This window comes from Oxyura jamaicensis, chromosome 21 (genome assembly GCF_011077185.1).
Source record: "Oxyura jamaicensis isolate SHBP4307 breed ruddy duck chromosome 21, BPBGC_Ojam_1.0, whole genome shotgun sequence".
Taxonomy (NCBI): Eukaryota; Metazoa; Chordata; class Aves; order Anseriformes; family Anatidae; genus Oxyura; species Oxyura jamaicensis.
In genome coordinates, this window is record NC_048913.1 from 6,490,847 (window position 1) to 6,504,199 (window position 13,353).

The 13,353-nt window shown below is 50.5% G+C and overlaps 2 protein-coding genes and 1 long non-coding RNA gene across 8 annotated transcripts in view; 1 reads left to right on the plus strand and 2 right to left on the minus strand.

The window, feature by feature from the left end:
• The window catches only part of LOC118177164, a 27,837-nt gene extending 20,208 nt beyond the window's left edge, over positions 1 to 7,629 (minus strand). Inside the window, exon 1 of one of the 2 annotated variants that reach the window (XR_004755701.1) lies at positions 7,511 to 7,629. This is a non-coding gene — a long non-coding RNA (uncharacterized LOC118177164). Of the gene's footprint in view, positions 1 to 416; positions 537 to 7,510 lie in introns of those variants that run through there. The other variant, XR_004755700.1, reaches the window with a different exon arrangement.
• Positions 1 to 8,224, plus strand: part of TMCO4 (transmembrane and coiled-coil domains 4) — a 39,324-nt gene extending 31,100 nt beyond the window's left edge. For 3 of the 5 annotated variants that reach the window (XM_035344614.1, XM_035344616.1, XM_035344615.1), the window contains 2 exons: positions 5,584 to 5,728; positions 6,632 to 8,224. In XM_035344614.1, coding sequence (XP_035200505.1) covers positions 5,584 to 5,728; positions 6,632 to 6,810 — 324 coding nt within the window. In that variant the 3' untranslated portion in view covers positions 6,811 to 8,224. Of the gene's footprint in view, positions 1 to 5,583; positions 6,082 to 6,631 lie in introns of all 5 variants that reach the window. The other 2 variants (XM_035344613.1, XR_004755698.1) reach the window with 2 other exon arrangements.
• HTR6 (5-hydroxytryptamine receptor 6) lies at positions 8,069 to 13,330 on the minus strand. Its single transcript, XM_035344617.1, has 3 exons — positions 12,326 to 13,330; positions 10,234 to 10,392; positions 8,069 to 10,018 (listed from the first exon to the last, which is right to left on the minus strand). The coding sequence occupies exons 1-3, from the start codon at positions 13,052 to 13,054 to the stop codon at positions 9,596 to 9,598; spliced, it is 1,311 nt and encodes a 436-aa protein (XP_035200508.1). The 5' UTR covers positions 13,055 to 13,330; the 3' UTR covers positions 8,069 to 9,595.
• Positions 13,331 to 13,353: the final 23 nt, after the last annotated feature.

Consider the following 13,353-nt stretch of genomic DNA (forward strand, 5'->3'; position numbering starts at 1 on the left):
TTCCATTTTCCAGAGCATGGAGCTTTATGAAAAGAAATGCGGTGCGTTCTGATGAACATCTTAAAAGTAAAAAGGGAGAGCAAGAAGGGGGAAGGGAATATTCAGGGGCACTACGTAAAAAGTGGCAAGAAAGCAAAAATGGATTTTACTGCAAATACAGTGCAGCAGCATAATAGAAATATAGACAGATATTTCTGATAAAGCAGTTGCTGAAGAATATGAGACCCTTTACTGAAAAAAACTCTTTTCTGGTAAAGGAGACAAAACGGTAATTCAGACCAATATCCATCAAACCCCGTATCCTGCCTGTCAGAGAACATCCCACTGCCTTTCCCACAAAATACAGATAATGGGAGGGGGGATCATCATATGTGCAATATAACGTATATTCTTCTTTCCACTTGTAGATTAGATACCTGCCTTGCAGCAGACTTGTCATTCTGGTGCACGTTTCCAAGAAATGGACTGTAAGGTCTCAGGTACAGGGTATTAAATGGCCTCTCTAGGGTTAAACTTCCCAGTAAAGCCTGGTTTTGGCTTTTCCTAAATTCCAGAAAAAACATTTGGAGTTTCCTTGAGTTTAGATGGCTTATTTGGAAAGTTTTGGAACCCCAAATGTGCATCTGATTCCGTAAAAGGGTCCTGAAGTGATGCAGAGACTCAGGTGCTTGGTGTTGCTTGAGAAGCATTACCTTGTGAGTGCCTGCTGCTGTGGGTAACTCAGCGGAACCCATGGCTTTACCGTGTCCCTTTGGGAGCTTCTTGTTGAGCTTTGGCTTGTTGAAGGGATTGCACTGGGGATCTCTGCTGCATCCTGACATCACCAGAAAAGTACAGCTGGCCGTCAGCTTCAGTGGAAATGAAGCATCTGAAAAACCAGGGTTGCTTTTCAATTAAGCTCTCGCTGCTTTTGAAGAACAATAATGATGAGACTTAATTGCCGGCTTTTCAACACAATGTGCAGGCACCGGGATGAGCTTCTCTGTCATTCCTTCACTTCTGTTTCTGTCACCAGCCCTCGCAGACCGCCTTGGGACCCTGCAGAGGACCTGGGTGCGCCTGCAAAGAGGAGGTGCACAGCCACTCACCTGCTGGGACCTCCAGCAAGGACATCTGCGGGGATGGAGCCTGTCAGGTCCCACTGAAACTCAGCCAGGGATAAGAAATAACAAGCAGTGCTGGGGATATAAAGCACAGGTGATGCAAAAGTACTGAGTGTGAAAATATTATACAACAGCTTCAGTATTTTAGACACTTCACAGTCCATCCATGGTGAAAAATGGACAGGACCCAAAGGGCTCGGTTCTCTTTTCTGCGTCAGAGCCTTCGAATGAGCGGTGGGCTGAGACCTCAGTATAAACAGGAGCTCACTTCCAAGGCATTTATTGCACATCTCTCTTGGTTAGTATGTTTTTTATCTGACTGTCAGTAAAAAAAACGGAGAGAAAAATGTCCTCCCACTCAGCAAATGCAGTTATGAAAGCCTTCCTGGTGGTTACAATGGGACTGACTTACTCAGTCGATTTATTTGACAGCACCTGTTACAAAGACCGAGGAAGTAATTGAGCTGTAGTGTATTAGATTGCTGTTTGTCCAAGTGGGATGTTGCGGATGACATTTTGCATTAACATCTGAATATTGCAGAAACGCTCAGAGTCATCGCTTCAGGCGGAGCATTCTCACAGAGGCTCACGAGTCAAGAACGGGTGCTTACGTTTCTCTGGGCGCTTTCACTGCAGCAGGAACTAGGGATGAACCTGCAGGCGTGGGGAAAATAGGAATGCAGGGCTGGAAAACTGGTAGAGAGCACGCTGGCAGCTCAGTTCTCCTGTTTGTAATTTTCATCAGCACATCGTCTGGACGGCAGCTGCCAACCTGATGCTGGTGCTCATAAATTCCTACAAAGGCAACACAAAAACACCACCTGCGAGTAAACCCCTCCAGAAACACATGGCAAGCCAGCTCTGGGTTCTCTACGACTCACAGATCGAAGACACGAGTACTTTTTTTAATCTCTTGAGCAGTTGCTGTAATGGTGCACAGCAGCAAAACATGCTGCTGTACTTCCCAGCCGTGTTCTCCTGAAGCATCTCAGCACAGTGGAAGGAGAAGAGCAGAGCTCATTCTTAGAGTAATCAGGGTCACACATACCCAGCACACTTCTGCTTCTTCCCTGTGAGCTAACTCAAAAGCTTTCTGCCTGTTCTTTTATTTGCTGCTGTAACTCAACACTGGAGTAGCTCTCTTTATGACAACGATTAAAGAAACCTAACAAGAATAACTGATTTCTCTCTCCAAAAGCACTCTCAGAAGAGAAGCTGAATATTCCTGTTATGTGGGAACGCAAACTGGCTCCAAACACTCTGGTTTTCAGCCATCCAAGTACATACATACCAGAAGCAGATGATAAGTCTGAATTCTGTGAAATCCACCTGATTTGGCACATCTGTAATTTAGGCTTTTCCCCCCAAAATACTTTGAACTGGTTTTTAATTCTAGCGTTCCCAGTATTTGAAACAAAGAATTAATTGTGGTTACAAAATGTGGATTAATTAAGAATCCTGGGGAGTTCAAAATGCCACAGGTTGCCTCTGTTTCATTATCCCGTTGTTCCACTTGTTTCAAATGAGCAGCGCCACCTCCCCTGGTGACAGGAATTAACATAACAGGAGCAAAAGAGCAACAGCGAGGAGCAGAGTTCAGCGTTAGGCTCAAAGGAGGCTGGAGAGTGTTCTCGAACAGCTGCGTGCAGAAAAGCAGACAAATCCAGTCCTCTTCGGTGATGAGGGTAACTGATTTCCCCTGACAACAATCCATAGCATCCGTAGCCTTTGTGGAAACAAATCTACTGGTTTGCTAGGCCGTAAGGGGTGTGTTGCTGTATTTTTTGGTGTGCACTGGGAAGGAAAAGCTTCACCCTCTTCATATGTCCCTGCAACCCTGGAGTTGTCGGTGGCTTAGTTTTCTGCGATCCTTCTTGCTGCTGTTGCCATTGGGGAGCTCTGATAACCACGCGTTAAATACATATTAAATCCATTTTTCTCTTCGGGGTTCAAGCAGAGCGTGCTGGCAATGTCAATACGTTAGAACGGAGGAAGGAACTGAATAAGCTCTCTCCAAAACAAGTGCAAATGGAACCATTAATAACTTGCAGTTTGTTTTCCCTTTGTGACAGACAAAAATTGGAAGGCTGGTGTCGCCCCTTGCTTCAGCACAGATGCATTGCTTGATCTTGATACACGCCTTGGAAGGCTGGGGATATTTAGCTGCTTCTAAAAGGCAAGCAGAAGCATTTTATAGCGGTCCATCAGCCTTTATTTCCTAAATCTGGTGCCAAAATTCACAGATGCAGTGCCACAAAGAAGCAGCGTGGTGCCATAACAGCGTAGCCTCACTGCAGATCTAGAGAAGGGATTTTCTCATTTCTTCCATTGTGCCTGGAACGTGTGGCTATCATTTTGCACAGGGTTTCCACAATATTTGTTTGAGTGAGCGCAGTCTTTGGACGCTGACTACCGTGGACAAAGCTCTGTGTCGGGATCTGCACCCACTGCCTTTAGAAGAGCTTGGTTTACCAAGTGCCACCTTCCAGAAGGATTCAGAAGCTGTTCACACGTACATCTAATGCCGTTCAGTGTAGGTGATCTGCTATGCCACTGGAGTAATCAGCAAAGTTTTCACACTGTTACATCTTTCCTCTGTGCAGCACAACTTGCATCACTCGCCATCTTTTACAGATTTTTCTCTTACGCGTTGCGCATTAGAGCCCCTTGAGTTTGAAAATAGGACTGTTCCCATAAAGCCAGCCGGTGCGGGCTCCAGTCCTGACGGGTTTGCAGTTGAGAGGTTTGGAAGGTGCAGACTTTGCCAGCAGCCATCCCAACCACACAGCCGTTACGTGAGCAGTGGGAGTGTTCCCTAAGTATTGTCAATAATGGTTGATTCTGCAGGAGCTGCTATACAAAGCACGGTAAGGTGAATCGAGGAGAGGATTTATCTTTATTTCATGCCTCATGTTGGAACACGAGTGATAATTCGATATAATTTTTGTGTTCAGTTTTGAGCTTCATTTCTAACCTCTTCAGCTAACGTGGAAAGAAAATTCTGTATCAACAGCCAATGCTAAGTGTTAATCAAGGAGAAGACTGACTTGGCTGACACTGTGTGTACGCGAGGTTTTCTGCTGTAGCAGCACAGCTTCAGCAGTTGTGTTGGAGATCTTGCAATTACAGCAGCACGTATGATTGATATTCATAATCGAGCTGAAATACCATGAAGCTTACCACTGCCCGATTGTATCCTCATAACCTAGTCCTTATCCCGAAAGCTATTACCGCGCTGCCAGCCGCCGTGTCATCTCCTCCTTTCACCACAAACACTCATTCCTGTCCTATAATTTCCCTCAGCAAAAGGGGAGGAGAGGGAGATGTGATCCATTGCCCCAGAGTGAGTGTTTGCTATCAGCACAAGTCTCAGAAACGATGAATCTTCTCGAGCACGGTCTGTGACGGAGGTGAAGAGCAGGAGCTGAAGAGCAGGAGCCATGTAGTGGCTGTTGCTGCAGCCCAGCAGTGAGGAGGACTCGTCCCAGCTCGTCGGATCTAGACGGTTCCCTGTTCATTTCCAGTACCTCTGTGTGCGAGTCGTGATTTGATTTCCTGGTCTGAGGTTTGTAGGGGATGGTCTCGGTGCTGCAAGCACTTAAGTAGGGAAGAAGAGGACCTGGGGATGCCACTCGGAGAATGCTTAAGTCTGCTCTGCATCCCAGGGCTCAGCTGGTATAAACTTATCTTGTTTCATGGAGTTGAGCTGATAATCTGCCAGATCAGCAGCCAAATTTCCAAATTACCAAAATTCTTGGAGCAAGGAGGGGAGATGCTGTTTTATCACTGGATTATGGAGACTGAATCTCATCTCAGGGTCATCATCTGCAGAAGCTGGACTCTTCTAAACGTTCTTCATAATCCTGACTTGATCAATACAGCAGATATTTTGGATCGCTACTGGACTGCTGTAGGTTATAAAGTCAGATTCGGTTTATGAACTTAAAACTCTTGGACTCCCGGTTTTATACGGTGTCCACAAGGACAGATCACTGGACATTTAAATAGTGCCTCACAGCACATTTACATGCTTGGTAGCTCTTGATCTAATGACTATATCTTAATTGAAATAAGATAATCTTTTACAAGAAAGCTAAGGCACAGGGAGGACGTGTGATTTGCCAGAGAGCAGGGAGTTGATCCAAGTCAAGTCGTCTCCTACCTGCGAGTCTCTCACCGAGGCACATCACTTCTGCTTTTACCCTCGGGGCACCCAGAGTCCGGTTTTGTCACTCAGCAATGTCCAAGCACCTAAACATACATCCCCCAGAGATAAAGTAATCCAGGAGCAGCAGTGCCACAAAGTTAGGGTTTTTCCACGGAGGACTGCGGTGTTCAGACCTCTCTCTTTCAGTTTTTCAGAACTGAAACCAAATCTCACGGCAGTGGTGGCTTTTTGGGTGGCTTTTTCTGTCAAGAAGGGAACTGAACTGGGTTCCCCACAGCTTCCCCACTAACCAGACTCCTTGTTTGCTTGTAGGTCAAGGGCCACCTGGACTACATGAAGCAAATGGACATGATCCTGAAAGCTGTGGGTATTAGAACCAAGGAGTGTCGGCTGGAGGACAAGGGCGGTGCCGGACTTTTCTCCCCTCTAGCCAAGAAATCACAGCCGGAAGCAGGCAGCGAGACTCAGAAAGAGGAAAGCACTGTGCAAGAGGAGGATGGAGCTGGCGGTGGCCACCGGGCCTGGGCACCCACGGCCAGCACCAGCCTGAATTCCGGACACTTGAGCTCTGTGCCTACTGACACGAGCAGAGATGGGGAGCTGGCAGCAGGCGCAGGCACGGACTGAACCACAAGAGCTGGCGCAGAACTCTCTCTCTCTCTCTTTCTCTCCCCCCAGCCGAATCTCCAGTCCTTCCTCTGCTCCCTGCAGCCCAGCTGCCACATGCATTTTGTCCAGCTCCAGCAGCACAGAGGCATCCCTTGGGCCCGTGCCCTTCGCGACACGTGGATGCTGTGTGCTCAGCACCGGGTGGGCTCCCTGTGCAGGCTGCAGGGAGCTGCGGGGCTGCTCTGGCTGGATGAGAGAGGCAGCAGAACCATCAGCGAGCCCACACGTTAGCTGGCCTGCGTGGAGGCGAATTGGAGCTCTTTGTGATGGGCAGGGATGTTCAGCCAGCACGAAAAGCGCTCTGAAAGCACTGTCCGTTGCTCCCTGAAGGAGTATCAGCAGAGCTGGCAGAACTGCATCTGCACTTTTCAGACCCTTCTGAGGGCCCAGAGAGTGTCACTGGATCAAAGCTTTCGGAGCAGCTGCCCACGACATCTCCCACAGATGAGAAAGGGCTGATTCCTGCCTGAATCGTTGCTCCTGAGGAAGTGGTGGCTATCCCCTCCTTGCCCAAACTGGTTTTATTCTCGAGGGAAGCAGCTCTCCCCATGAGGGGCTGTATTTCTGGTACATAACTCTGGGGAAAGCAGGTGGCTCTGCGGGTATCTTGAAGCATATTGTGGAGAGGGGCTCCAAACTAGGACATTAAAAATGTTTTCCCCCAGTGGTTGATTTGGATTTTGGTTTCCAGGGGTGCTGCAGGATCGGGCTGCCCAGCTCTGCGTGTCTCAGCGTCCGCGCTTCAGCTCTGCTAACCAGAAAGGCGAAAGGCTGAGGGTACCTGGCTTCCTTCCCCGTTCTGCTGCAGGTTTGCTGCCATGGCTTGGGCACTTTCCAATGGACAGGAGTGTTTCCCTATCTGCAGGATGAGGGTGATGAGTATGTGAGGCCTCCTTACTATTAGAAACATGCTTTGAGTCCCTAGGTGAAAGACAGCAGGAGAAACAGAGTGGGCTTTTATGATTTATTACTTTGTGAAACTTCATTCCAGGCTTTGCGAGCCAGCAACCCACAGAGGCTTTTGTTTTGTGTCCCACACACATCTCCAGCCTCAAAAGCCCCCTCGAAACATATTTTTAATTGGCTTAAAATAAAACTAATACTTGGCATAGGATAAACATAAATCTGTTTGATTTCTGCCTCCTTCCATAAAGCAAATTGGCATCCACTCTCTTCTCCCCCAGTCTCAGACCAGAGGGACGCAGCTTTATGTCCCCTGCCATGCACAGTTCCAAAACTATGGGGTTGATCTTCCACCACATCTTCCCTAAAAGGTCCTTTTCTGGCCTATTTTGCTGCGCAGCCCGAGACAATGCAACCTAACAGGAATATGGCAAGAGGGTAAACCCCCTTCTGAGAACACCTTTGTTTTTTTCTAGGTTAAAACAAGTGCCGTTGTGTGTAAATACTTCCCCACCTCCAGATCTGGAAGGCCTCATTGACTCACGGGAGGGGAAACAGTGCAATCGCAGCTTCTGATTCTGGTTCATGGAGTCCTCCCTCTCCCTGCTGCAGCAGCTGGTTTGCTACCAACCTCTCCTCTCTTTCCCGAGCTTTCCACAATCCTTACCTTCAGGTTTTTCGGGCAGTTGAGATGCAGCTGCTTCTGGGTGCGGCACGGCAGCAGCGTGACCTGGCGGTGCTTTGGGTGCGGTGCCTGGCTCTTCCTTTTCCCCAGTCCTGCCACCGAGGAGGGCTCAGAGCTTCCAGATTCCGACGCACGATGGGCACGTTGCTGGGCTGGGGCTGTCGGAGGCAAGTCCTGGGATCCCCCAGGGACCTGCCTGTCGCAGTCAGCTCTTTTGGTGTTGGCTGTAGGAAAGGGACACGATTCCTCTACCGGATCAGATGATTTGTCCACAAGCCAACGCCTTACTACAAAGAACTAGTTGGATGAGAACGCTATTGCTGCTTTTTAAAATGTGGCTTGGAGAAGTTTTTTGAGAACACCAGATGCAGCTGAATTTGTCATTGAGTGAAATTCTGAACAACTTCTGCTCGTGGAAGGCTGTGAACAGCCTTGTTACAGAGTGCTCCTGGCAGCACGCTCTTCTTGTTCGTCTCCCAAAGCCTGTGTCTGTGGAATTGGTTACTTGAGGGACCGGGGAGTCCATCGCGTCTTCTTCTACTCTGGTTTAACTGGAGTTACAGCCCACGTGTGTTTTTATATACAACTAGTTGTGGACAGATGTACACATTCATCTTCATGCTTGGTACCAACACTAAGCTAAATATCTGGCCACAGATATAGGGAAAAAACCTAGTAACCAGTTTGATACCTGAACCTGTGATGAGTCCTCCGTCTGTCGTGGTCATTTGTCGTTGACCACAGGGCCAGCCCTCGGCTGCAAGCGGGTTTGTAGCAAATAAATGTCAAGTCAGTCATCGAAGCACTTGTTGTTCAGTTCTGCAACATATGTGGGCAACGTGGAAAGAAAACTAATGAGACTTTGCCTGGCATGCAGCTTCCCCCTGCATTGTGTTCGCTTGTCTGTGTGATTGTGGGCTTCAGGAGCACAGCCAAAATCAGGAGCTCTGAAGGAAGGCTGGTAGGGCAGGGGTTCAGGGAGGGCACAGCAACAAACTATCAACCCGACTCTGCACCTGAAAGGCACTTGAGGAAGAATTAGCTGCAAGCATTCATTGCTGCTTTTTTAAAGTGCCCACTGGCCATGCTGCTCCCTGTTCTCCCTGCTTACGGCTATGGGGAGGGTTGGGGGGGGGGGGGTGGCGTTGTCATTTGAAAGTTGATATTCTGATTTGAAGAGCAGAAATCTCTGTTTTCTAATTGCATCATCTTAAAACTCATGGATTGTCAAGAGCAAAGTACGCCGGTCATGCCAAAAATAGGAAGCTGTAGGATGAAAGCTAAAGGGAATGAAAGCTAAAGGGAAGCTGATTTCCTTCCTTACTACTGTCAGGATATCCAGAGAGCCACAAACAAGTCGAACACCCACACCCTTGTGGAATATCCAAAAGGCAGTGCTGAACATTTTGCATCAGATTTAATCCCCCGTAGCGCAGGCTGTTCATGATTAAACAGGACGGTTTCAGCATGCTGCAGCTCACTGCTTTCAGAGGAAACTCTGACAGATACAGTCCAAATGGGGCGAGGAAATTAAACTCCAAGCAGACGCGACGTTCTGTGGACTGAAGCAGCCCCAAACCTGTTGCCCGTGAGTCACAGGATGTTTCCTCTTCCGTTGGTGCACCTAGTGCACGCGTTAGAGGGGATGTACTGAGCTGTATGAGTGCAAGCTGAAAAACCCGCCCTTGGTTGAAGTGCAGGGAGACACAATGAGGCTGGCAAAATGTGCGAGGTTCGGATCAACGGGCTGTGAAAAGGCCGTGAGAAGCAGCTCAAGAAGGGTGAGGAACTGGTGAGTAAACAAGGGATGGAAGGAGAGAGAAACAAGGCAGATCGATTCAGCAGGAAAACGTGTGGCTTTGCACTCTTTAAACCTACCCGCAGAAGTGGTCAGCAACAACCCCAGGGAGATGCAAGTTTCCCTTAAAGATGGTATCGAGGAGCTCAGGGCAGGGCAACACCTTGTGGTTGTCCTCCCAGAGGGTTTGCGTGTGCTGGGGCAATCCGACCTGGGACACCGGGCTCCAAAACCGCGCCTCCTCCACCTGCAGCCCCACAGACGGCTTCTCAGGCCACTGGGGTGCCGAGCTGCCGGTGCTGCAGCTCCTCTTCGTGGGGCTCCATGTCAAAAATATTGACCAAGCGGACGCCGGGGGCCAGGAGTGCTTGGGCAGCGTCAACGGCCGGCGGCGGCAGGCTGTGTTCATCCACCGGTGCCCCAGAATCGACGGAGTCGGTGTCAGCCTGCAAGGTGAGGACGTTCTTGAGGGACGTGGCCACGCGGGGCCCGCTGTTGGAGTTCCTCATGGAGAGGGAGATGGCGCTGGGCCGGGGCTCCGCCGAGCGCCGGCAGCAGGGCAGGTATTTGCCCATGGCTCTCTTGAAGTCCCTCATGAAGAGCGGGTAGATGATGGGGTTCACGGTGCTGTTGCAGTACCCCAGCCAGGTGAGCACGTCGAAGAAGCCGGCCGGGACGCACTCACACACTGCCTGGCGGGGAGACATGGCAAGGATTAGCGGCGTCTCCCGAACCCTGAGCATTTCCCAAGTACATCAACATTTTTTCCTTGCTTTTGAAGGGCTTTTCTCCCTGAGGACACTGCAGCTTTCTGGCGAGACCTGCAGGCATCCGAGCCTCGAGCCCGGCTGTGAAATGCTTTTGAAAAACAGCCCTTCCTGGTTAAAAAAAACAACAGCGTGCTTACCTGTGTCATGTTGGTGACGAAGAAGGGGAGCCAGGCCACGAAGAACATGCCCAAGAGGATGCCCAGTGTCAGGCTGGCCTTCAGCGCCTTCCTGCTGTGCTTGCTGGCAAACCTCCTGCTCTCGCTGCCGGCCGGGGGCTGGCTGGGGGCACGGGGAACCTGCAGCGGGACACGGGCGGTGAGTGAGTGCTTCGCCCCAGGCTGGAGCTGCTGGCATTGGCGCCAGCCTCCTGCCCAAGGGAAGTGGCATTTGGTGCTGCAAAAACCTGCAAAAAAAGAAAAAAAAAGGGGGCTATTACTCCCCTTGTCACGGGGGCAGGAGGATGGCCCACGCCACAGTCCTTGAAGCATAAAGCGGGAAGAGGAAGCAATAGAAACCCTCAACATTGAGAGGTTTTTGTTTTTTATTTTTTCCCTATAAAATAGGGACTTGATCACTGAGATGCTTCTTGTACAGAAAAATCCATCTCAGGCAGTGTTAGGGTGAGGATAAAGCATGCCCTGAAGAGGCATCTCCAGCTGCTGATCAGAGCAGCAAACTAATTATATTTTAAAAGCTGGAAGTCAGACGTTTCAGCTTACAAACACCAGAATTGACCCATTCATTTTCCCGTTCTTGCCATCTAACATCATTATCTCAGCTCTTTTTTAATTAGGTGAGGCCCTATTGCTACTCAGATTCCTGCCCAAAAAGAGAACCAAAAATCCAGTTTAAAACACTTGAAGGCCACCAAAGCCCAAAGCAGTTTTGGGTTGTAGAGTCCAAAAAACTGGCATCCGGGGGAAAACAACAAACATTTTAATGATATTGGCTGCTTGTCCTTCGATTCTTATTTTCCTTTTGAAAGTCTAGTACATCTCATCATGTGCAGGAGGGCTGGCTGGGTCGGAGTTCTGGCTCCTTTCTTAAAAGAGAGAGAACAAACTAAATCAGGGTATTTAAGGGCAATTAACTTTGTCTTTTCCCTGTGGGATATGAGGTCAATAAACCTATTACAAGGAATTAAAGCTGTTAGATTTAGTAGCAGTTACCTTCTCCTGGAGAAATACAAACAACCCCAAGTGCAGCCACGTTTTGATTATAAAAACACACAGCCTGGTTCAGGCAGGAGTCTCGAGTAAGGAGGTACTTTGCAGTCCCTGTTAGAGGCCAGGTAACAAAAATAGAAGCTGGGTGTTCAAAATAAGGGGCCCTTCAGAATTCTGTATTTGCTTTTACTTAAACTTCTCCCCCAAATGTCTCACACTCACCATGGCGAAGAGTTAGAAGCCCAAATTCAGATAAGATTAAAACCCTCTGGGATGATGCCAGTGAAGACGGAGCCAAAACTGCTTTTATTTTGCACCACGGAACGTTTTTGCCTTTATCTTAATTTATTTTTCTGCTCATACACCTGCTGTTTCTATGCTCCTGAGCTACTTAAAAGCTCACCATGGCTGGGACAAGACATCGGCACCTCCAAGGACGCCGCAGAGCTGCTCTCACCCCACAGCGGAGGTGGATCTTTCCTTCCAGTTGCCAAATCCCCTCCCTGGCTCCAGCCCTGAGGCCATCCATGTCCCTGTGCTGGGAATTCAGGGGCTAATTCCTCCCGGTAAGCTTTGGAAGGTGCCTGGCTGTGCTTCCTGCACCAGCTGTGCCCACTGGGTTAATACCCATTTATTTAATTTCTTTTCGGCACCTGCCTGGGTGAAGTTTTGCTTGCACAAGTGCCCTGAGCACGTGGCTCGAACGTGCAAACCTCATCCCCACGTGCATCTCGGGGCCGAGACGTGGCGGTGGCACAAGGGGACAGGGCACCAGGCTGGGCTGGGGGCTGGCGGAGCCCCCACGTACCCAGACTCAAGCTGCAAGGAGCCTCCTGGCAGTGCTGGGGGTAATTACTCCTTCTGGGGGACCCCACAGCAAGGCTGGGGTGGAGGAAAGCAGAGCAAAGCCCTCAGTCTTAGCCCCGGCACACATCTGGGGGTTTGCAGGATGGGTAAGAGGAGCTTCCAGGCTGCATTTGGGAAGCCCATGTCACACAAAGTGTTTGCCTGCTCTGCCTGCTGTCCTCCTGGAGGGGACACGGAGACTGTTTCGCTCCCTTACCTGTGCCGTGACCTCGTCGGTGGTGGCGGTGGCCACGTTGGAGGTGAGGGAAGCCACCTGCACTGCCTGCTTGCGGGCTGCCAGGAGGATGCGGCAGTAGGTGAAGGAGATGGCAGCGGAGGGCAGGAAAAAAGTCAGGCAGGAGGCCACCAGGGCGTAGGGCAAGCTGACCACTAGCCGGCACTGCTCCTCATCCCCCTGCGAGGTGATATTCGGGGACCGGACCTCGAACTCCAGCTTGTGCCAGCCCATCTTGATAGGCAGGAAGGAGGCCAGCGCGGCCAAGGTCCAGGCGGCCAGGATGAGCCAGAGGGCCCTGCAGGAGGTCATCCGCAGCTTGTATTTGAGGGGGGAGATGATGAGCAGGTAGCGGTCCAAGCTGATGATGCAGAGGTTGAGGATGGAGGCGCTGCAGCACATGACGTCGAAGGCGTACCAGAGCGAGCAGAAGTCACCCCGCAGCACCCAGCGCCCGTAGAGCTGGTTGAGCATGGCTGGGGGCATGACCACCAGCCCCACCATCAGGTCGGACATGAAGAGGGACACCAAGAAGTAGTTGGAGGTGTTGCGGAGGGAGCGCTGGCTGACGATGAGGAGGATGAGGAGGAAGTTCCCCGCCGTGGTCAGCAGGATGATGAAGCAAAGGAAGGCAGCCAGCCAGCTGCTGCCCACCAGCAGCGAGCGCTCCCCCAGCACGCTGGCATTGGGGGACCCCAAATCACCCTCCATGAGGAGCCGGGCAGCAGGGCTGGCTCTGCAGCCCTGGGGACTTCCTCCAGCTATCACCTGCGCTAGGTGATCATTGCTGGAGCCAGCCCCAGGGCAAGAAGTGCCACCTCTCTCCCTCTCTGCCCTCCTTTCGGCTCTCCTCCTCTCCCTCTCTTCCCCCACTCTCTTCACCGGTAATCAGGGCAGAGAGACATTCCCAGGAGCCGACCAGCAGCAGCAAGGATCCCCTCCCTGTTACTCACAGCCAGGCGTTTCCTCATCCCTGCAAATCCCCCTGCGCTGGGAGGTCCCCGGGCAGC

Bases quoted from the DNA above. Each gene is read 5' to 3' on its own strand.
- HTR6 (XM_035344617.1), bottom strand. From the start codon at position 13,054: ATGGAGGGTGATTTGGGGTCCCCCAATGCCAGCGTGCTGGGGGAGCGC. The intron at 10,393-12,325 runs GTAAGGGAGCGA...GTCCCGCTGCAG, and splicing joins CCGACGAGGTCACGGCACAG to GTTCCCCGTGCCCCCAGCCA. The intron at 10,019-10,233 runs GTAAGCACGCTG...TCTCCCCGCCAG, and splicing joins TCGTCACCAACATGACACAG to GCAGTGTGTGAGTGCGTCCC.